Here is a 25,721-nt window from a genome sequence, read left to right on the forward strand (position 1 = left end):
CCACAGTGTCAAACGCTACAAAGAGGCCAAGAAAGATAAAGACTGAGACAAGATCATTGTATTTAGGAACTAAGAGACAGTAATCTTAAAGTGTGGTAAGGCAAAATGAGCTCATTTGTAAAATAAGGGACAACGCTATTTTAAACCATCACATAGTTGTGTACTAATAGGACCTACTGCACAGGGTTGTTGTGAGAATGAAAGGAGAATATATGTAAAAGGTTTTGTAAACTTTAAAATGCTATATAAAGTCAGCTATTATTATCATTACTACTATTAGCAATAGTAGTAGAGCCCTGCATCCACTTATTTTAGAGAGTAGCTGTTAATAGGAAACCAGCTAATGTAGTTCTTTGCAGAATGTATCAATCATCTGGGGATGTTGAATTTGTTGAATCATCACAAAGAGGCAGAAATATTTTTGTCCTTATTTTATTATAAGATATTCTCTAACATTAGAACAATAATTCTTGACAGTAGGGTTTGCATTACTTACGGCCTCTTGTTTTTGTATGGTCCTATGTATTTTTCCCCATAGAAACTTGTTATCTTTAAAATCAATCACAAAAAATGAAAACTTCCCTTTAAAGTAACACAATGCTCTCTGTAGCTAATGGGATGTCAGCATTAGATGATGTCAGTATCCCAATTACCATCTACATAAAAATGAGAAAAAAAACCACAAACTACTTACTAGCACAATTTCCTTTTCAAATTTGTAGTTTAATTTTTAAACTAGAAAAGTAAGGTTGGTCATCATGCACAAATTATGTTTGGGAAGACATTTTACTAGAAGTAAGCACATGTTATGTACAATGACAAGGCAAAAGAGGTCTAGAAGAATTAGTTACCCAAATGGAGACATTAAAGTAGGACATTAGTGTTTCTCCCCCATTCCCATTAAAATCATGAGGAAGTATTTGTGAATTTTTCTATATCTGTCTCTCTCTATGCATATACATTTGCATATATATCACATATCTTACAAATGCTATTATGTACATAGAAGCAAATGTTATGATGGAAGATGATATCTTCTTTGTTGGGCTATCTTCTTTGATGATCTCATTCCACAAAAATATTTCTTTGGGCATAAAGTTTTTAAGGTCTTTGTTCTGGTCTGAAGTAGTTTTGTTCCTTTTCATATTTTTGATTTAGAAAGTTCAGAAATGTCTTCAGAGGTTTTTCAATGTCCTTCACATTTCAGGATGACACTGTTGTCCTTATGGAAATGGTTATCTAGCCTCTACAATCTTACTTGCCACCTTCGCTTTGTTCTGTGGCTAGAGTTTGCTAGGCCATTCATCAAAGGGAGATGGTAAAAGTACCAACTGGCACACGCAAACAAAATTAAAGCAGTTGAAGGAAAAAATGAATTCTGGTCAGAAAAAAGTCTCTTATAAGTAAAGTTTCAGTTACCAGCAAATCCAAGAATGGTTTTACATCATACAAATGAATCTCCAAGGAACTTGTCTGAAGGCAATAGGATGCCATACATGAATTTTCCAGGCAATTGCAGTAGAATGAAAGCTGTCTGAGAAAAGGAACTCTACATTTTGTCTTTGTGTGCTTTGCACTAATAAATACATGTTGGATTGAATGAAATTCTCATTAAGAAAGATAGCTCATTGTTCTAGCACCAAGAAACTCATCAATACTCTATACTGCAAAAATGACTCCCATACCTTTTGCAATTTCCCCTTCCGTAACAATATATCCTGCAGAATATCCATTCAATCTTCCAATAAGCTCACTAATACCTTGGCTTATCTCATTTATGTCTAGGATTTGCAGCCTTCTCCATATTATTTCCAATGTTTTAAGTTTTTTTTAAAAGAAATATTAGTATTTTGATTTTCCCTCCCTAATGCAGATGAGGCAGTTTAGCATGTGGGTTCCATTTCCAGTGACTTCTTTTGACCATTCCATTTTGATATATTTGCCCAACTGCATAGTGTATTTTGAGAATGGGAGGGCAAAAACAGGAAAGGAAGTCTTCCCTTTCTTTAATGGTTGACAGGTGACTGCTGGCTATCCACAAACTAGATGTGTATAGAACACTCCATGGAAGACTGAATCACAGAATGAAACAAGGAACTGCTGCTGTTGACTAACAGACCCACAGGCTATAGATCAAAAGAGATCCAATGTGTTCAATGACACCTCTAGTATCTGTTAGGCAGGTAGTTTCCTAGTGATACTCCTGTAAATGCCCTGACATTAAGAACTCATAACAGTCAGAAAGAACTAAATACCACTAGGAAATAAAACCTAAAAGAAAAGGAGGTGGGACAAATGATACCAGCTAGGACCATACTAGAATTCTCATCCTTCCTCATGTTTATCCTCAGTTCTCCTACTTCTCTTCCCCTTAGATACTCTGACTTCTGTCCTGATGGTGGCAAATCAGGGATGCATCTACACTAGGGAATTTGGGTACCTTTGTTCCATTTTGGTAAAATCAGGTTCCAGCCAGAAGTTTCCCCTCTCCTACTCTTCCAGTTGCTCATACTTTTATGTGCTTTATAACTAAATAAAACACTTTAGTACAAAATTCCTGCATGGAGTCCAATATGAAGCCAAGATAAAGATACTCCAAAAAACCCCAGAAAGCAGAGTGTTTAATGGCTATCTGTGACACCGGAAGGAAAACCATATGAGTTCACTTGACACTATTGCCATTAGAAGGAAATTCCTTTTCAACCTGCCTCAGATGACTGACTAAATAGAAGCTGAACTGTGTCTTTCAAAAGGTGTGGAATTATCATGGACACTGAACAATGCTCCAAGTCTCTTCTTGCTATGACTAAACCTTATGTGAAGAAACCCTATTAACACTTCCAAAGCCATAGGTAAGTACCAGTCAGGTTCTGGAAGTAAGGGGATAAAAGAATGAGAGATTTCTAAAAATCAAAATATCTGAAATGTAAGATTAACGTAATTATAATTTAAGCCTTTCTCTGGAGAAACTTTTAAAATCCTTGCCTAACTGAAACCTTAAATATTGTAAAATAATTAGATAATGTTTCACACACCAATTTAAACATTAAAAGAACAAAACCTCAAGATGACCTGCCCATTGATAAATTTTCCTTAAGCAAAAATTTTGGTGGGGTAGGAAGGAGGCACACTGGGGAAATGGGCTCTTCACAAAGCCTTGTAAGCAGCAATAAGTCCATTCATGGTTCAGAAGAGCCTGTGATTCTCAGTTCTATGCAGCATTTTGAGTTAGATGCCCCCCACAAGAATCAGACAGCACTACATGAGGGACTATGTGGCTCAGACCTAATGACCAGGCTGACCATTGGGAACCGGATTCCTGCCTGCCCCAAGACCATTCTTCAAACACTCTGGTTCATCTTCTTCAGCAGACTCTTCTTCATCATCACTCCTTTCATCCCCAATCTCCTAGACAAAAGTAAAAGAATGCACTATGAGCAAATGACCTTCGATATGTCATGAAGCACTGAACATGCTGTAATGAATATTTCAATACTTCAAGGATCTGTGTTGTAATATGTTTGGGGACAACCTCCACAACACAGATTGAAACCTCTACGACTTGGTGAACCAAGATCTGACATGCTCAAAAAATAGCTTTAATGAATATGGCGATCCTATTATTGGATTGAAGAAGTACCTCTCTTTAAGAAGATGAAATTTATGAAATTCTAAAAATAAAAAACAGATACACTAGGCCTTTTCAGGAACCCCTGCTCAGAATTATGTTTTTAAAAAACTGAAAGAAATATTAAAGTTTCATTTAGAGTTTAATATAAGTAAAGATATATGTACATATATACATGCATGTATGTATATATGTGTGTGTGTGTGTGTGTGTGTGTGTGTGTGTGTGTGTGTGTGTGTGTATTCCCATCCAAGTTCACAGAGGCCCTGAAATCTATCCACGAACCTCTCTGGGATCTTTGGTTAAGAAACACTGCATTAGGGATACAGTATAAAAGACCTTAGCATAGGTTTCCTTTATGTAGAATTCCCCAGTGCATTCAAGTTTTCTTAGCATTTCAAAGAAGTTAAAGGACAGCAAAACTTAAAGGCTAAATTATTCTGAAGATCAACAAAATGAAAGTGAAATAGCTCCCAAATTGTAATGTAAGTGATTGGGAAAATATTCAATTTATAAAAATACTTATTTTCTAACAACTTATTTCATTTGTTTACTAAGTAGTTACTAAGCATCTACTATGATCAAATTTTGATATAACTGCTATAGGGGATAAACTGAAAGATGCGATTCTATATCTTTGTCTCTGTGTATCTGACAATCTAGATGGGGAAATCATGTGCACACAAATAACTTTAGTACAAAACAGAATAAAACAAATGCCATATGAGTCATATAAAAATAGATTCTATGGGAGTTCAAAAGATCATCAATTTTGAACCAGAAAGCTAAAAGATTATTTAGTCCAACTCCCTCATTTTATAGATGAATAAATGGAGGCTCAGAAAGAGTAAACGACTTGCCTAAGGTCACTCAGAGAGCAAATGGCAGAGATAGCATTTGAATCTAGTTCCCTCTCTACAAATCCAACCCTCTAGCCATTACCTCAAGGCTTAAGATAAGGGAATGGCCACTTTCACCCCAGGCTCCTACAGGGAAAGCCTATCAACAAAACACAGGAAGATTATCCTTTTAAAGGAGTGAGTGCAGCCTAGCCACACCTTACATCCTACAGAATATCAGGCTAGATCTCCAGGAAATCTATAAGCTGTAGCTTTCCCACTAGCTGCTTTCTTTAAGGGAATATCACAGCTCGAACTGTCCTAACAGAAATTCTAAGGAAATCAATCAACTTTGAGGCAATTGTTTTCAGTAGCCAAGAGACAGGGAAAGCTTTTTTTTTTGGGGGGGGGGGCGGCGATGAAGGGAGTTGTCAATCAAGGGGTCACCTGGTCAAAAGATTCTTTTTCTAATCACATACCCTATTTTCTGCTACTTTCTGCCCCACTCCTGGTTGTACTTATCTTTCTCTACTCTACTGGCCATAGGATAGTAACACTCCATGGAGCCTATGAGCTTTACTATTTGTCTGTCAACCACTACAAACTCTATAGATCCTCTTGTTTCTCTCCCTTTCTTTTAATCAATTACCAGCCACAGAGTAAACTGTCCTCTTCAACCTTGCTTTACCCCAGGTCCCACTTTAACATTACTCACTCCTTCCACTGTTCCCTCTGTAATTCCTGTTCCACAGTGAACAAACATCTCTTTCTCCTGCACTTCTTTTTCTCATACTCCTTACGTCTACTAGCCTTCACTGTGATCTGGCTCCACCTCCAAAACACTGGATCCCCAGCTATCTTATCCAGTGAGAGATGTATCTTCTCTAACACTGTCTCCAACAATAACAATAAAAACACCCTGGTCACAGAGATGGAGTTGTAATACTACTTTCACTCCACCGTCACTTCCAAAATCTCCATTTACCTCCATCACTCAGTAAGTAACCTTTCCTCCTTCGAAGTTCACTCAAACAAAAATTTCCAGACAAGCTAAATTATCATGACAGTATAGTATGTTGAACCCTAGATCAGTCTTCCACCACCTTCTACTCCCCAATATCTATCCTTATGCTTATTCTTATCCTTATTCACATAGATACACCTTTCAAACAGCATTATCTCCCAAGTCCTCAGTCCCCTTAAATCCCATGCCTAAATTCTTCACCCCGTATCAGCCATACGTATATTCTAGATCTTACTTTTACTCACAAGTATTCCATTTCCTTAGTTTAAAACTCTAACATTCTCTTTTCTCATCATAAACACCTACCATTCCATTTCTCCTTATGTTTCATCCCCCCTAAATCTATCTTTACTCCAACTAAGACTTCCAACCTCTCCACTGTTCAGTATTTTCTTAGGCCATTACTCCTGCTTCGACTTCATTTTCTTCCCACTCCAATCTCAACCCAGTGGCTAGACATTGCAACTCTATAATGTACCTCATTTTCAAATCCCTTACCCCACCCCATCCTACCAGTATTTATCTCTTGCCAAGTCTCAGCCTTGAATTATGCCCACAATTCACATTCTCTGTTCCTCCTCAAGAACTGTTAAACACAGCTGGTGGAAGTCTCAAAACCATGCTAACTGGATATATCACAAATTCATGTTATTCAGCTTCAACTGGGCCCTCATTGAAGCAAGGCAACCCAACAATTATTCCCTAATGGATTCCCTATTTCACTCCCCACAGAAATTATTTCAAACTTTTATCTTCACTCCTCGAGGACCCCCTCCCCCATCCATCTTCCTTCCACTCTCTCTTAGCTGAGGACCTTGACTTTTACTTTAGTGAGAAAATTGAGGACCTCTGATATGAACTCTCTTTTCCCATTCTCTTTGTCTCAGAACTCTTTGACATCCTCTCCTTCTTCTTCTTCCTTATCTCCTTTCCCCAAATCTCTGAAAAAGTGGCCCTTCTCCTTGCTGATGGCCAGAACCCCTGCAATACACTTGATCCTGACCCCTTTCGCTTCCCCAGCAGATTGTATAGTCAATTATCCTCACTCTGGAAGAATCTTCAACCTCTCCTTATCCATTTGTCCTTTCTGTACTTTCTACAAACACGTCTACTTCTTCCATTTATTAAAATCCCTAATTAGCCCACAAATACAAAAATATTTATATTAGCCCTTTTCGTGGTGGCAAAGAATTAGAAATTGAGGGGATGTCCATCTATTGGGGAATGGCTGAAGAAGTTGTGGTATATGAATGTAATGGAATACTAGTGTGCTATAAGAAATGATGAGCAAGCAGACTTCAGAAAAACCTGTAAAGACTTATATGAACTGATGCTGAGTGAAATGAGCAGAACCTTTACAGTAATAACTACATTATGTGATGACTGACTTTGACAGACTTAGCTCTTCTTAGTAATGCTAGGATCCAAGACAACTCCAAAAGATTCATGATGGAAAATACTATCCACATCCAGTGAAAGAATTTTGGAGTCTGAATATGGATGGAAAAATACTATTTGCTCTTGTTTTCTTTTGTTGTTTTGTTTTGTTTCTTCTTTCTTGTGGCTCCTCCCATTAGTTCTAATTCTTCTTTACATCATGACTAATGTGAAAATATGTAGAGCCTATATCAGATTGCACACTGTCTTGGAGAGTGGGGAGGAGAGGGGAGGGAGGAGGAGAAAATTTGAAACTCAAAATCTTATGGAAGTGAATGTTGAAAACTAAAAATAAATTAATTAATTTTTAAGAAAGCCCTAATTAGGCTCTACCATCCCCTTCAGGCTATTGTCATAACATCTCTCCTTCCTTTTGCAGTCAAACTTCTTGGAAAACCTATCTTTACTTACTACCCCAATTTTTTTTCTTTTACTCCTCAACTCTTTGCAATCTGGCTTCCAGACTCATCACTCAACAAAAACTGTATTAATTGCCAAAATTTATGGTCTCTTCTCAGTGTTCATCCTTCTTGACCTATCTGCTTCATTTGACACTACTGACCACCCTTTCCTCCTAGATCATCTGTCCTTTCTAGGGTTTCATGACACAACTTGCTCCTAATTCTTCTATCTCACTGTTCCTTCTTAGCTCTTTCATTGGTTCATCATCCAAATCATATTACCTAACTGTCTGTGTTCCCCAAGACTCTGTCCTGGGTCCTCTTCTCACTCTACATTCTTTGTTTTGGTAATCTCATCAACTCCTATGAGTTTAACTATCAACTCTATGCAGATGACTCACAGATGAATATGTTAAAACCCAGTTTCACTCTTGAACTTCAGTCTACATCACCAATTACATACTTTTATTTCAAAGTGAATGTACCTGAGATATCTGAAACTTAATATGTCCAAAACTGAACTAATTATCTTTTTTCTCCCCTTTTCCAAACTTCTCTATTTCTGTTGAACTCGTCACTATCCTTTTAGCCTCCCAGGTCTGTACCCTCAACTTCTCAGTCTACCTCATAGGCAATTAGTTGCCAGGTCTTACTGTTTCTATCTCCATGACATCTTTCACATTTGACCCCTTCTTTCTATTCACATAGCTACCACTTTAGTTCAGGCCATCATCCCTCTCACCCAGAGTATTGCAATAGCCTCTAAGTTTGTCTCCCTGGCTCAAGCATCTCACCACTCCAATCTATCCCCTATACCGCTGCCAAAGTAATTTTCTTAAGTGCAGATGTAAGTAAGACGACACGACTTACTTAATCAAATTTCAGCAATTTCCTATTGCCCCAGGATCAAATATAAACTCCTCTGTTTGGTTCTTAAAAGCCTGTCACAACCTAACTTTCTAGACTCATTGGACATTACTGTTTCCCCCATAAACACACACATACACACACACACATACACACACAGAAAGAGAAATCCAGCCAAACTGAAATTTTCTCTCTGTTTCCTCATACACTCCATTTCTTATCTCCATTCTTTTGGGTGGGCAGTCCCACATGCCTAGAATGCTGCTCTTCCGCTTTACCTCACAGAATTATTCTCTTTCCTTAAGATGCAGCTCAAGCACCATATTCTGCATGAAGCCTTTCCTGATTCTTCCCAACTGCTAGTGCCATGGACCTCTCAAAGTACATTATACTTATTCACTTTATATTTATGCTACACATACTTATCTATTTATTTGTCATTTCCTCCATAAAAATATAAGTTTTTTGTGAGTAGCAATTGTTTCATACTTTCTCCTTGCATTTCCAGAACCTAGCTTAATGACTAGGTCATAGTAGATAAGATCCTTAAAAAGTGCTAGTTGATTGATTGAGGAGACACTGGAATCAAGGAATGAAGTAAGAACCTATTGCAAAGTTAAGACCTGAACTAGACATAAAGCAGGGAGAATGGGAAGGATGGGATTGAATGGAAAGACACTGTCTTTTGAAGAAATAATCCACTCATTTTGGTGACTGGAAATGAAGAGGAGGTTAGGATACAAAGCTGACATCTTTTTAAACAAATTTTATTGATGCATTTTGTTTTTAATATTACTGTCATTTCTGGGTATTCAATCTCTCACTGCCCCACTCCCACACCCACCAAACTGAATACTTCCTTAAACAAAAAAAAAAGTTGAGTAGTAGTAAATGATCCAGTCTCCATGTCTAACAGTGAAGGCAACATTCTACTCTCCTAGTTCTTGCCTCTGTGCCAAAAGGAGGGGAGTAGGTGTCATTATCTCTTCTCTGGGACCATTATTGGTTTTGAAAAAGTATGACAGCTTTTCAGGAATATATTCAATGTGTCAAGTAAGGTATTTTAATGAAGATTGTAACTTTCAGCCCTGACTGAAACCCTATTTTGTGTCATGCTGTTTTGTATACCATTTCCTCCCTGTGATTTGCTTTAACAATTCAAACTTATAATTGAAAAAAAATACCTGAGACTCTACAAGAGAAGAATTACTTAGTGTCATGTCAGCAATGTTTCCTTATTCCTAATCTAATTTTTAATCCTAACTTTTGGTAATGCACAGGATTTTATTTTCCACTGAAACATACAGTCAATCTCAAATACAAAATTATTATTTGGTTAAAGTATTTATTTGCCCTAAAGATGATGAAGCATGTGTAATTTCCAATAATCATGTATGTATTATATAGAAATTGTATTGCTAAAATTGCTGTTGATGTTTCTGGGATTTTAAATATTAAACTATCTCAATAATGTTTTCCAATTACAGCAAAGCCTGTCAATAGGAGAATTAAAGTGTTTCTTGACAGAGGAATGAATCTTCCACATAAGTGAAGCTTATACTTTTAAGCATTGAAACATTTTTTTTACTTCCAATGTTAATTTTTCAAAGATGTATTGTACAATTATATTTCCCTGCTTTACATACAGCATATTGAACACAATTCAACCTCTTCCTCAAAGACTCAATTGGTAAATGACATCAGTCATTTTACTGTGCTCACATTTAAGGATGATCTGAGGCAAGTACACTAGCTGTATAATGTTGTTTGTGCCCACACTCAGTTGGCTCCAGGTCACTTTGCTTTTCTGGCTGATAATTTTTATGTTGCTGTGCCTCCCTGTTTGTCCCTCATTTCTCCCTGTTGTAAATGTTCTTATTTCTAGCAGTTTACTTCACATTTGGTCCTTCTAAACTACTGTCCACAAAATACATTGAAGATTGCTGATTGATTATCTAATCAGGCTTGTTAAATCAATGATCTTAATTTTATACTCAGCTGATTGTACTCTTTTATGGAGTAAAATCCATAGTCTTTGTGCTGTTTTCCTTACTGCTCAGAAGTTTCTTCCATTAATTAATTTTCTCCTATTTTTGGCTATTTGTAACTACAGTCTCAATAATTGAGGCTGTCAAAAGAAATCTAACCAATATATAAGTGAGGTGTTATTAGTACTAGTTAACCACACCTCTTAAAACATCGTATCTCAGAAACTTAAAGGACAGACTGGTAGATGCACAACAACCAAGTGGCAGAATTAGGGTTCTCTGGTCTTGCTTCCTATTGCAATTTTAGAGGGAAGTCCTTTCACTTGATATGATAAAATTTATACATTATTTCAGACAGTGTATGCTCTGGCTTTCCCAATAAACACTTATTGACTAACTGTAGTATTGCTAGCGTAGATTAGTTGAATGTTTACTAATTGCTTTTTGTCCTGTGTAAACAACAAAAAATTATGCCTCCCTCAGATGGAAGAACTACTTTACTAAAAAGCCATGTTCTTTTTGCTTTGTGATGGAAGTTATGTGCAGTTATTCAATAAGTAGGATATTTGGATGAATAATGGTTAACCTAAGGAAGTGAGAATGATCATGACAGATCTGGTCTCATTTTACAAGCAACAGCCAGACAAAAAGTGATGGAAATGATTAAGAGGCACAGACACACATTACAGAAATTGAACTTGGATGCTATGCATGACCAAAGCAGTACACTACCACTTAACATTGAGGATGGTTCTCACATATCTCTATTAAACCCAAATTCTAAATAGAAAAAGAAAAACAGAGGAAGACTAAGGAGATCTTTGAAGGCTGTTCCTTCACACCTCATTTTTCCAAGATGACATCCTTGACCATATGAATCACATTTTCCCTTTATACCCTGCAGACTGAAACGACCTCCACTGGAGAGTTTGAGGGGGCACTTGCAACTGAAAACCTTCTTTTGTGTACTAGGTTTCCATGCAAACAGTATAGAGCTTGAAAAAAACCAAAGCACACACTCTGTTGGCTTAATCACTGAAAATAAACTTCCCGGGGCTCTTCTCTAAGAATACTGTTCTTTTCCTGAACAACATGGAAAGGGTCTCAAAATAAACAAGTCTCATTGTAAGCAATGAGGAATAAACTTGGCACTTCATCAGTTAAAAGGGAAGAGAGAAAGGCAGCCTTTCCTTGACATGCTGTGAGCTTGGATTTTGATTGGGATCTCCCTCAGAAGACTTTCAGAAAAGAGCCACACTTGACATTCAGGCTTACAGCTCCATGCACTGCACTAAGGCTTACTCTTATGCTTTGTTTTTTTTTTCCCCAAGATTTTAGGAGAGCAGAGAAATATAGAGAACCCAAGTTAGGATAAAGAAGTGAAATCTTACCTAGAATGATAGCTGTAAATTAATTCATTTCTCTAGACCTAGAAACTGATCTCCATGATATAATCCTAGGCAAGGGCTGAACACTAATAAAATGAGACTGGTGAAAAAGAAAGAAGCTAATCCTTGGATAGTCCCTGGTGGCTTGAAATTTGCTAGGATGTAAGTGGATACACATCTCCAAGAAGCAATTATTATACTGGAAAAAAGCAATCGCCCAAAAGTTAGAAAATAAGAGTTTTAATCTATGTTCTGCTACCAAATAGCTATAATGATCCCTTGACCAATAAATCCACCAGTATATCCAACAGTTTTTATTCAGGTCTCACCCTTCTTGTCCCCTCCCTCTTTGTACATTTTGACATTGATAATCACTCCTCCTGCCCCTCTTTTTCCTCATTTAGCTTCTGTGGCTGCTCTCTTCTGTTTTTTTTTCCTATCTATTGGATCCATGATTCTCAATGTCCTTTGCTAAACCATCATCAATCTCCTATTCTCTTCACATGAGTTCTCTTAGGGCTTTGAGTTAGGCCTTCTACTATTATTTCTTTCCACTTTCTCCTTTGCTGACCTCATTGACTCTCACAGGTTTAATTAAAATCTCTACACAGATGACTCTCACACACATACGTATGTGTGTTTACAATTTATAATGTGGGCTTAGACTTCAAGAGAAAGATTAAGGATATATACACATATATATGTATGTGTATACATATGTATCTTAATATACTACATAGTACATATGTTATATATACATATATGTTTACAGCATACATATTTACATGTGTATAAATGTATATATACATACGCATCCCTAATTTTTCTCCTGAATTTTAAGCCCTCAGTGTAAACTGCCTATTAGACATCCCTCTTCTATAGGACAGCCCTTCAAATACTTGAATGAACATGATGGCTATCTTCAAATACTTGAAGATAGCCATCATGTTCTCGCTTTATCTCCTGTTCTCCAGGGTAAACACTCCTAATTCCTTCAACTGGTTTTATCTTTCAATGCCTTGGTTTGCACATCAGTAAAAATGAGGGATTAGATGAATTCTAAGGCCCTCTCTGACTCTAAATTCAACAGTTCTGCTCCTTGTGGTGACTTTTTCATTCCAATTCAGTCTGAAGTCCCTCCACTTTACCTCTTGTTACAGCACAGAATGAAGGGCCCTTATAATTCTAAAGTTGAAGTTTATACTCATACTATTTGTTGATCACTTACGATCTCCTTCAGACAGAAAAAAAAAAAAACTAAGGCAATTCTATCTGAAATAATGGCCGTCACAAGCACTGTCAACACCATAGCAATAGGAAAAAACCTGATGGAACAGCAAATGCTAAGGGTCCACAGAAAGAGATGAAAAGATTCTATATTCTCCCACTAAAAAGAAGGTACAACGAAGTTGTCTGAGCAAACAAAACCTTGTAGAGCTTGTGCAAAAATGTAAATATCTATCACGATCACATTTATTTGTTTTGCAACTACCACTAGAAAGAACCATTTAAAATCAGTGATTTAAGAAAAGGTATGGCTTCTACAGGAGTTTAAAAATTCAGGAACAAATTATTAAACAACCACTAATCATAAAGCAATTAGGGGGATTCAAAGAATAAAAACAAAACAGTCCATGCCCTCAAGGTTTTTGCAATCTAATGGGGATACATGATGTTAACAGAGAAGGAGAATAAAGGCAAAGGAATAATCTTGGACAATGTGCTCTGAGAACACTTGAGAGATTATTTTCATTTGGTTAGATTAAGGAAGACTTGTAGAAGAGATGACACCTGAGCTGGGCCTCAAACAAAGGGAAAGATTTCAACGGATGGAAATGTGGAGAAAGGGCACTGGAGACAGATTGCATGAATGTACTGAGGAGGTAGATTGAAGGCCCGAATTTGTAAGCATCTAGTAGTTCTGTTTTGATGGATTATATTTCATGTGATAGAAAGTGAGGGGGAAAAAGGAAGAGATATGGGAGCTAGACTGTGAAGGAAATTAAATGTTTATATTTTATATAAATTTATATTTTACTTGAAAGACAATAGGGAAGGACTGAAGGTTTTTGAAGAAGGAAGTGAAGCATGATCAGGTCTCTGCAATAAAAATAATTTGGCGCCTATTTAAAGGAAAAAAAACTAGAGAGGAAGAACTTGGAGTCAGAGAGGTTAGGTACATCTAATGTTCTGTGAATTAATTAGAGATCAATACAAGTATAATGTTTCAGTTATTTTTAATTTGTTCTTTTGGCTAGCCAGGGAATTAACCTGATTGATTTTGATGAATTCATGGACTGGTTGATAAAATCACCAAGTCAATATTAATTTTAAGAACTGTCAGGACCCTTCATTATGTGAGGTTAAAGTGCCAAAGAGGTGGAATTTCAGAGTAGGCAGAATAACAACCACAGGAAAACACAGTCAACACAAAGCTTAGAATCAAAGAACTTGAAGACAGAAAAGACTTGAGGTAATTTAACATAACCCTTCATTTTAGAGTGGAAAATTTCAAGGCACTGAGTGGTTAAATCACTACTTAAGAATACATAGCGTAATTTAAACCAATTTTACTAATATTTATCAGGTGCCTATTAGGTGTAAGCTAATATATCAGGTGCTGGGGATACAAAAACAAAAGTGAAACAAGTCCTCTGCACTCAGGAGGTTTATATTCCATTGGAGTAAGGATATGGATAAACTGGAGAGCATTCAGAAGATGGCAATCAAAATGAAGGACCTCAAATTCATGCAAATGAAGATTAGGTAAAGGAACCTGGGGTATTTATCCTAGAGAAGAGAAACCTTAAGGGAATGTGATAGAGGTTTTCAGATATCTGAAAGATTGTTTTATGTGGAAAAAAGTATTAGATTTATTCTGCTGGCTTCAGAAGACCCAGGAGCGATGAGTGGAAAATGCAGGGGGGTTATTTTAGGCTTGTTGTTAAGAAAAGACTTCCTAACAATAAGAGATCTCTCAAGGTGAAATGGGTGTTTGAGAGTGTTAGTTGGTTCTCCCTTGCTGAAGGCTGTTAAGCAAAGACTGGATGACCACTTGGAAGGTGTGTTGCAAAGGGGATTCATGTTCACATACGGATCAGGGTAAGTGGCATGTGAGGTTCCTTTTGCCTCTGCAATTCTGGGATACAATACACATACATATAATTAAATGTGAGGCAATTTGAAAAAGGAGAGAACACTAAATATGCTTAATGAAGAAGGTGGAACCTGAGCTGAGCTTTGAAGGAAAATAAAAATTCCGAACAACAGAGATGAGGAGGGAGTGTATGGAAGGCAAGGCAGATGACCTCTGAAAATGTATGAAGGGGAAGGAGGGGGAGAGAAAGAAAGAGAGAGAGAGAGACAGAGAGAGAGAGAGAGAGAGAGAGAGAGAGAGAGAGAGAGAGAATGAATCGAAATTAGGGAACAGCTAGTCTAGTTTGATTAGAATAGAGAGTATGGGAAGAGGAACAATATGAAACGAAGATGGAAAAGAGGGTTGGGGCCAGATTGTGGAGGACCTTAAATACCAAATTCTATGAGTTCAGAGAGAAGGATCATTGTGGGCTGGAATGTTCAGAGAAGCCTTAATTAAAGAGGGCAGACCTGAGCTGGTTCTTTGATGGTGAGGATTTATTTAGAGGAAGAGGGGATAAAGACCAAGCTAAGATGAATGTCATAAACAAAAGGCAAAGATACAGGAATGTTCAAGGAGAGTTAGTGTGTAATGACTGACCTCTGACTGGAATAAAGACTTGTGTTGAGATATAATGGTAAATAAGTGGAAAATTAGAATGGGTGACTATATATATAGGTCTATATCTGGTTGAGGGCCTTTCATTTTCAATTACTTGCCAAAGAAAAGTATAACAAAATTCCTACAAATCAATATATGTTGTTCATATATTGGAGGTGTGGTCACAATATAAGTGTCAACAGTAACGACATTTTCTCCTGATTCTTGAGATAGTAAATTCTCTTTGGTTACCTTGTTGTTTGGAAGATGTCTGTTTTTATAAGTTTGAACATATGCTGCTGATTAATTCTCTATAGGAAATATATAACAGTAGTGCTAGACCCAGTATAACAGTAGTGCAAGACACCATATAACAAACTGTTCTTTAGCTAATGCAAAGCTTTCCTTCAGTCACCAGCCTCATAGTCCTTAAACAAATGATGGTTCTACGCATTACTTTTTGGATAACTTAGACCTGACAATCAACAAGAAGATTTGTCATTGATCTTTATAAGCTGTTAACTTTGAAGGTAAATCTCCCACTTTAGGAGTTGGCTCTTGTTTTTTTTTTTTTTCCCTCAAATTCACTTGCCCAATCTAGATTTGTAGCCCTTTGGGAGGTAAGAGAAACATGGCATTTTATTTATTGATATTTCATTCTTCTATCCACTAGACATATTTTAGCACTTTGGAGCTCAGGCTTTGACCTCTTCAACTTTGCTGGGTGTGGGGGTGGTCTTCAGTGATTCCCAACTTATATCAAATCTCTTATGGACAAGATCCAAACTCTAAGATCACTGTCTTTGTCAGCAAACTCACATCTTGTGATTACAGGGTGGGTTAGAATAACAATCAATTTAGCTGCACTATAAGAGTCCAACTGACTATAGCTAAATATCCTTTACTCACATCGGTTACCTCCTGACCTAATCTAGTCCTAGAGAAGAGCTTTTAATTGACACTTAAGATCGTGCTTGATAATTTGGGATTATGTTATAAAAAAAGGAAGAGGGACCAAAACAGTCATATTCTTTGACGCAGAGATCCCACTGCTAGGTGGGACTATTCTCCCTACCCCTCTTCAAGGAGATCAAAGATAGAAATGTCCTAAGTATATCAAAATATTTAATACAGAGCTCTTTGTGGTAGCTAAGAAATGGAAACAAAGCAAATACTCATTGATTGGGATATGTTAAACAAATCATGCTATGTGAAGGTATTTTATTTTGCTGTAAGAAAAAAGTGTATGAAGAATTCAAAGAAACTTGGGAAGTGTTATATGAAATCATATAGAGGAAAGTAAGTAGAACCAGGAAAATGATACAAAGAACAGTATAAATGGAATGAACAATAAAATGAAATTGAATACTATATTCTTCTAATTTCTGGGTTTGACCTGGGAGAAAATTTAAGAAAATGTACCTCTTGCAGAGTTGAGACACTATGGAGGTAGAAAATCAAATATACCAGCAGGAGAATATGTTGGTTTTCCCAAATTTGAATTATTTTTGTTATTATTCCTTTAAAATCTTTGTTATGAGGGTAAGAGAACTGAGCAGGTAGGGGGAAGATATACTTAAAAATATGATGTAAAAGCAGGGGGAATCAATAAAAAAATTTTTAAGATTATGTCTAACAAACTTTGCAATTCAGACAGGATCAGGCTAACTATTGTTACTAAAATTTTTAAAATATTAAATCCTTAAAAGCGTATAATTAAACCCTTCCCCAAATCACTTCTCCACTATTCCTCATGGAAGCAAAACATAGTTTGTCCCAAACAACCTCAGATTTACAAACTCACCTATACCTAAATGAACTAGATCAGCATACTTTATGGCCTGCCTGTCCTAAAAAATTGCTTACCATCTATTAAAAGGGTAAGTGGTGATTTGCAAGCTTGTTCTAATCTCCAATCATAAAATAACCTTAACTATTGTTTTTTATTGGGGGAAGGAGAAGTTGTTTATTTTTCTTTTTTTGCAGTAGCAGTTAATGAGATGCTAGATGGAAAGGAGAGTCAAAAATGACTTTCAGGTTTTGAGTCTCAGTGACTGGGAGTATGGTGGTGCCCTGGAAGTTAGAGGAGAAAGGGAGTTTTGGCCAAGTGGAGGCAGCAAAGATGATGAGTTCAGTTTGGAGCATATTTCATTTGAGATACTGAAAAATATGCAGGTGGAAATCTCCAGCAGGCAATTGAAAATATGAGATATGAAGGATTCCCCTCAAAAAGATCAGCTAAGATTTAAATTAGGTTAATAAATTTTTTACTTAATGAGAACTACTAACTCGGTAAAATAGAACTCATTTAAGTATGAAGATCCATAACTGATCATAGACTTAGAACAAAAAGGGATCTTGTAAGTTATCTACACCAATTTTCTTATTTTACAGAAGGAGGGAGACTAGAGAGGCTAATAAACTCATTCAAAATCACATTAAGTAGTAAGTGGCAGAGCCAGAAATATATCCTAGGTCATTGGACTTCAGATCCAGAACTCTTTCATGCTGTACCATACTACTTTCCATCCATCCTAAGAACTAATCATTGCAAAATAGCTACTCTCTCAGCTATAGTTTTGATTCCTAGATTCAAGCCAAGTACACCTCACCTACATGTCCCTCCCAATCGAAGTGTCTGAATAACAAAGAAACCATCTGAATTCTACAGTGTATATATTCCTTTAAAAGAGAAAGTTTATTATCTCAACAACCAATTAGTTCCTTCCTAATCCAACAGGAAATAGTGTTTAAACACCACCACCTCCATTCAAAGGGGAAAAAAAATCAGCTGGCTGCCATCTGCAGAAATGGGAAAGTGAATGAGAAAAATCCATCTTGAACTGACATAATAATGCACTTATCAGGGCAGTGAATGCTTGTTAACATATAAATAAATACTAATCAGCCAGCTATGCAGCTGTGGAGAGCTCCACATTCTAAACAAGATCGGTATGTTTAGCTCACTTGCACATACCTAACTTACCGTACAGAATGAAATCCATTAAGCAGGACAATAATTAGTAACTTCAGAAAAACACATGGATAGTGGGACAATAGTTGAAAGAGCTATGAGGGCCTATTATTCAATGCAATAATTGTGGGTAACTTTTTTTCCTATAACATATACAGACCAATCAGTCTAATTTGGCTAACATATGACTTTACTCTCCACAACAATATAAGTAGAATATGGTTAAAATCACATACTCTTGTACCTAAAATTTGCACTTGGTAAAAAAAAAAATATCCTCTAGGCTTGCTTTTCCTTTCCATTTAGCTACAGGAACATAATTTTAACATATACAATTCTACTTAGGATCAACCATTCTATAGTACTGGCCTGATTTCTTCTATGATTTTAAAAATCAAAATTCCATATCTTTATCAACTACAAATGTTGTACTTGCCAATCAGTATACCCACAGGACATATCCTATTGTCATAATGTTTGTCCCCCCTCTATGTAGATGTATAGATAGATAGACAGATAGATAGATAGATAGATACAGATAGACAAATAGATAATAGACATATATGTGCACACGTGTGCGCATGTGTGTGTGTGTGAGTATCCCCAAACACCATTGTCATCACTGTTAACATTTCATACCAAACAGGGTAATTAGATGATGTATTGGTTTGTTTTGCTGAACCATTTTTTTTCCTTTTGTGTGTATGTTTATAAGAGATGGCTTGCTGGGTAAGAAAGTGGGGTGTCAATGATATATTCAGAAATAAAAGTAATATAAAAACAAAATATATCAAGATTAAAAGAAAATTTTAGGAGAATAACCAGAGAAACAATGAGATCAGATTAAGAGTACACTAATAGAATAAGACTCTAATTTTCAAATAAGTAGCTTCTGATTATCATCACTTCCATATACTGTTGGGTGTAACATTTGTAGTTTGGAATATTATATTTCAATTATTCAAGAAAAAGAAAATTAGGGCTTATGGTTAGTCAATTACTCTTGTAGTTTTCTTTTTCCAATAAAATCTCCAAGTAGTTACTGAAACCTACTAACTAAACTTTAGGTTTAAGTGTATGTGGCTTTATAATAACGTCAGAAGCCCAGGAGGAAGCAAATGACTCATAATGTCCCACTGCTTTTTGAATTACTCTACTTCTGAATCTCCATTTGGCAAAGAAGCAAAGAATAATATAATAAGCATTTTTAGGCTGTTTTGAAAGCAAGTTTTTTTTTTTCTTTTAGTCTAAAGGGAAAAAGAAAATGCATTCAGCCAAACCTCTGTCAGAAGATAGATAATTTTGTTGATATTCCTTTTTATCTAAGTCAGCTAGATCATGGGAGAGAGGATCAAGATGGTTTCCTTATCTTTTCCCAATTAGATGAATTACATTTAAATTAGACTCAATGAAATATACATTCTTATGAAAATTCTCCTCTTAATAACTTGGCATATGAATGCTCTAGCATATTTTAGGTTTGCATAGTCCCTACTCCAGAACTCCACTCCACTACTCCAGAAGTCAATTTTAATACTAACAGTGAAAAATGGATCAATGTAGTGAAAGAACCATAGACTGGATATCAAGAAGCTACTATTCTACTCTCAACTCTGTGACTAAGTAGCTGTGTGATCCAGCTAATGTGTCTCAAGAGTTTCATTTCCAATATATGCTGCTGTAGGGACTATAGTACAAACACAACATATTTTAATAAAATCAAGCTGATTAGTTCATACATGTTTAATAAAACAAATTCATGATTACTCAGTTTCTTCATTTGTTAAAATGAAGGAATTAGATTAGGTCATCTCTAGGATTCCTTACAGCTCTAAAATTCTTCAATGTTCAGTATCATCTGATTCTTTTATCTCCATACATCCATACATCAGTTCAGGTTAATAGTAAAACTATGAATGTCTCATATTATGTAATCAATGTGTCTCAGAAAAATATTAGCAAATTAGTTTTAAAATAACAGGCAGTTTTCATATGAAGAAATCAAAGCTATTTATAGTCATATGAACTCTATAACCATTCTTAGAAGTCTCGGGGTAATTTAGCATCTAAAGAAATCCTAGAACAATTCTTTTCAGAAAGCAAGTGTCCTTTTGTCTTAATTTTTCTGTTTTGTTAATTTTTATTTTTCTTATATTGGGTTTTCTTAAAGCAGAGAATACCTGAATCCCATTTTTAAAAAGTATACATTTTTCTTTATATCTACAAGTTAGGATAATCAGGTGACTATATTTGAATACAATGTTCATAAGTATGGTGAATAAAACAACACTTTGTATTTACTGAAGGAACTTAGCTGGATTTCACTGAAGACCTTTATAATGTCAGGGTGTCCAAGTGCCCTCCTGTCATGTGATTTCCCCTTGCATACTCTGTGTTGTGGCCAATCTGGATCACACAGAAAGAGTGCTGAATTTGGAGGTTGACTTTGGCACCATTTTTGGCTCTCCTATTTGCAACCTACATGAATTAAGTAAAGTCACCTCTGGGATTCAATTTCTTCAATAGCAGAATAAGGTGGTTCATCTAGATTATCTGTCTTTTCAGCTATAAATCTATGCTCTTAATAACCTCATCTCTTGCAGTTAAAATCCTCTTAATTAAAGGTCTGGCTCAGGAGCTAATTCTTTCTTAAAATCTTCCCTTATCCCTTATTCCCTTTAAGTATTCAATTTGTTATAGTCCTTGGTCTAGTGCTTTCCCCTGGCCTTACCACATTCTGCCTTGCTGTGTGCTATACTTATTTTTTAACATGCCGCATTCCCCCATTAGACTGTGCATTCTTTGAAAAGTAGGGACTTTGTTATTCTTCATCTTCTTATCCCTAATGTACAATGAACAAACACCCAATCAATGTTTGTTGAATATAATTCATATGGGTTAATTTCTAATCATATGAAAGGCATCTGCCATCTTCTGAAGATATCTATTATAATCAACTCATCCTATTTTTAAAATAACTTATTTTGGAAAACTATGCAGTTATGTATTGAAAGATTTTAAAATATATTTTAAAATTTTGATTAATTTTGAGGAGGCAATGAGAGGAAGAGTTTAACTTTTGAAATACTTGTTACATGAAAATTAAAATGAACTATTCAAAAAGTAAATTTAAAATGTTAAAGTAAGTGTAGATTTCTACATATATATATATATATGTATATATATATATTCATATATATATGCACACATACAGAAAGTATAAGAGATTTAGTCATTCATCTACCAAGACTCACACAAGAACTCTATGAATACAACTACAAAACACTCTTTACAGAAATAAAGACTGACCTAAATGAGTGGGGGGATATTAATTGCTCATGATTGGACAGTGCTATTATATAAAATTATTATAAAATTAGTTTACTTATTCAATATCATACCTAATTAGCAAAGGATTTCTTTAGAGAGCTTGAAAAAAATAACTAATCTTGCATTACAAAAAGTTGTAATTCTCTAGTTTACATATGGAATCATGTTCATGGAGAATGGAAGGATTTATGACCAAACAAGGGATAGAGAGCAATGCAAGAGGTAAAATGGATAAATTATATTAAATTCAAAAGTTTTGCACAAACAAAACTAATGCAACCAAAATTAAAAAGAAAGCAGAAAACTTGGGGATAATTTTTTATACCAAGTGTCTCTGATGAAGGCCTCATTTCTCAAATACATAGAGACCAGAGTCAAATTTATAAGAAAACAAGCCATTCCCCAATTGATAAGTGGTCAAAGGATATGAACAGGCAGTTTTCATGTGAAGAAATCAAAATTATTTATAGTCATATGAAAATGCTCTAAATCACCATTGATTAGAGAAATGGAAATAAAAATAACTCTGAGGTACCACCTCATATCTATCAGATTGGTGAATATGACAGAAAAGGAAAATGACAAATATTGGAGGGCAGGTGGGAAAATTGGGACACTAATGCTCTGTTAGTGAAGTTGTAAACTGATCCAAACATTCTGGAAAGCAATTGAGTCCCTTTGACTCAGCAATACCACTACTAGGTTTGTATCAAACAAGGACCTTAATGTATAAAAATGTTTATAGCAGTTCTTTTTGTGGTGGCAAAGAACTGGACATTGAGGAGATGCTCATCAGTTGGAGAATGGGTGAACAAGTTGTGGTTCATGATTATGATGAAATATTATTGTGCTATTGAAAATGATGAGCAGGATGAGTTCAGAAAAACCTGGAAAGACTTACATGAACTGATAAAAAATGAAGTGAGCAGAACTAGAATAACACTGTACACAGTAACATCAATATTTTATGATGATCAACTGTGAATAATTTAAGCTATTCTCAGCAATACAATGATCCAAGACAATTGCAAAGGACTCATGATGAAAAATGCTATCTGTCTCCAGAGAGAAGATTGAAGGGGTCTGAATGCAGATGAAAGCATACTATTTTTCATTTTCTTTTCTTCATGGTGGGTTTTTTTGGCAGGCCTGTGTCTTTTTTCACATGACTAATATGAAAATATGTCCATTATGATTGAACATGTATAGCCTATATCAAATTGTTTACTGTCTTAGGGAGAAGGGAGGTGAGAAAGATAGGAAGAAAATTTGGAACTCAAAATTTCTAAAAATGTTAAAAATTGTCTTTACACATAATTGGGAAAAAATAAAATATTCTTAAAAAGCTATGATTCCCAAAGGAAAGGATAAAAATGGGAAGAAACAAGGTTTAAGACTACGATATCACAAACTACATGGCATAGTAGTAATTATCAAGATTATTTGGTATTGCTTTAAAAAAAAGAAAATTGATCAGTGGAACAGATTAGGTATGCAATATACAGAAAGTAGCAAACGTAGTAAATAGTATTCAATAAAACCAAAGATGCTAATTACTCATGTAAGGATTCACTATTCAAAAAAAAGAACTTGGGAAAACTGTTAATCAATCTGGCTGGAATTAGGTCTAAATATAAACCAATATTTCATATCATATGCTGTGGTAAGCTCTAAATGGATACTGACCATAAAAGATCACTTTCCATGCCAAAAAAATTTAGAAAACCAGGAAGAGCCTACCTTTCATAACCATGGCTAGAAAAAATTTATGATCAAACAAGGAATAGAAAGGATCACAGAAAATAAAGTGAACGATTTTGATTACATAAAATTGAAAAGATTTTACACAAATAGAATCAATGGTGTAAAAATCTTCACAGCAAGTTTCCTTGATAAAGGTCAGTCAAAATATATAAGGAACTGATTCAAATATGTAATAATAGTTACTTCCCAACAGATAAATGATCAAAAGATACAAATAAGCAGTTCTCAAAGAAAGAAATCCAGGTGATCAACAGCCATATAAAAATTCTCCAAATAATTAATAGAGAAATGCAAATCATAACAAACCCAAGGCTTTACCATACATCTATCAGAATGGCAAGGTAATAAAACATGGAAATTGACAATATTTGAAGGAACTGAGAGAAGGCATTCATACTTCTTACTGGTAGTGTTCGTGGAGCTATGAAATACCTCAGCTATTCTGGAAAGCAATTTAAACCTATACAGAAAAAGTCAAACTGTTTATTCCCTTTGACCCAGCAATACCACTACTAGGCTTGTCCCCCAAAATGATTAAAGGAGGAGGGAAAAGATTCATATGTACAAACAATATTTATAGTATCATTTTCGTTATAGCAAACAACTAGAAACAAAGGGAGTGTCCATCAATTGCAGAATGGCTGAACCAATTATGGTATACGAATGGAGTGAATAATCTTGTGCTTTTAGAAATGAGGACAGGAATGGTTTCAGAGAAACTTGTATGAACTGATACAGAGTGAAATAAGTAGAAACAAAAGAAAACTTTGTACAGTAACAACAACATTCTAACAGGGAAAAAAGTCTTTGTAAAACTTAAGAACTTTGGTTAATGAAATAACCAACTAAAACACCAAAATGTGGATGATGAAGCATGCTAGTTATTGATCTCCTGACAGAGAGGTGATGCTCTAAAGGTCCAGAATGAGACATATATTTTTGGACACGTCAAATATATGGATTTGTTTTGTTAGATTATGCTTATGTTATGTGGATTGTGGTTTGTTTTTTTAATTAGGGAGAAGGGCAAGCTGAGAGTTAGTGATAATGTTTAAAAAAAAAGAACAGAAAGAAGAGTATAATTGAAGCATTTTTTAAATGCAAAGAAAAGAACAGAAAGAAGTCAGAAGAAAACACAGACAAGCAGGACAGCTTTGAAAGTAATGTGCTAAATTTAATACATGGATAAATAGATAAAGATCAAAAGCTAAACATAACAGATATGTGGTTTTATATATAATTTTTCTGTTATATTTTGTATATAGAAATGTTCATTTATTTGGCATTTAAGTTCAGAATTAAAAAAATTAAATACAAATAAATTACTATTACAAAATAATTCATAAGCAGTTTTTGGAAAGTTAAGTTTGTGGCTGTTAGTAAGCAGATGGCTAGCAGCTGAATATTACCAGAAATACAAGTCTCTCTCAGCTGCCGGCTACTAGCTCCTTTTCCATGCTTAATTCCATGGAAACAGGGATTGGATTCATAAAAAAATTAAATGAAAAATGTTTTAAACCATTTAAAAATGCCCACATAATCTTTCCCCATCAGAGGTCAGTTTGTCTGGAAATAGGAGCTGAAAAAAGGACTTGCAGCTAGCAGCTGAAAAAAGTTTTTCAGCAGCTGGATTTAAATACTTTGATGGTTATTGTCACAAAAGGGGTGAGTGCTGGAAGAATAGCTTGCCAAACCATAAGGAGGATCCCAACATGAGAAAATTCTCGATTGGATGATGATTAATTTCTGTAACTTTCCAACACTTCTTGCTGCTCTGTTTGCTAAAGGACACTGGCTTTTACTGAGTAAATCTAATAACATCCCTCCAAATATGTTATCAAGCTAATTCTCCTTTTCCTAACTAAAAAATAATGCCTTGACCCTTTTCAAAACGCAAATGTTTGTATAAAGAAAATCCTTAAGAGTGTGTGTGTGTGTGTGTGTGTGTGTTTATAAAACTATCTATGTCCTATAGAACAAGTGCCCTCGGGGCACGGGATCAGTAGGGAATTCACATGTACATACATGTACATATATTTGCCCCATAAATATAATGTGTGCGGACACCTTCTTTTGGCATATCAAACATAAAAGTGCAGAACAAAACTGTGTCCATTCCATCCCTATGATCTCTAATCCTCTGTATTTGTTGAGTTTACCAACATTTTCCTAGGGCCCCAGGTTTTCAAAGATAGAATCATCATTGTCCTTTTCCTTTCTCTTACCTCTCCCCTCATGTAGAGTCTACCTCCATAATGTTTTATATTAGTCCTCTTTTTGACTAATCACAGGATCACCACCCTTTACCAGGCATTCATTACCTCCCCATTGGGCTAGTGTTTTCT

General features: G+C 35.5%; 1 protein-coding gene across 1 annotated transcript in view; it reads right to left on the reverse strand.

Annotated features, from left to right (window-relative positions):
• Positions 1–423: 423 nt before the first annotated feature.
• Positions 424–25,721, reverse strand: part of CERS3 (ceramide synthase 3) — an 85,688-nt gene continuing 60,390 nt past the window's right edge. The window contains exon 11 of the mRNA XM_036736876.1: positions 424–3,408. Coding sequence (XP_036592771.1) covers positions 3,286–3,408 — 123 coding nt within the window. The 3' untranslated portion in view covers positions 424–3,285. The remainder of the gene's footprint in view (positions 3,409–25,721) is intronic.

Source organism: Trichosurus vulpecula, chromosome 8 (assembly GCF_011100635.1).
Source record: "Trichosurus vulpecula isolate mTriVul1 chromosome 8, mTriVul1.pri, whole genome shotgun sequence".
NCBI lineage: Eukaryota > Metazoa > Chordata > Mammalia > Diprotodontia > Phalangeridae > Trichosurus > Trichosurus vulpecula.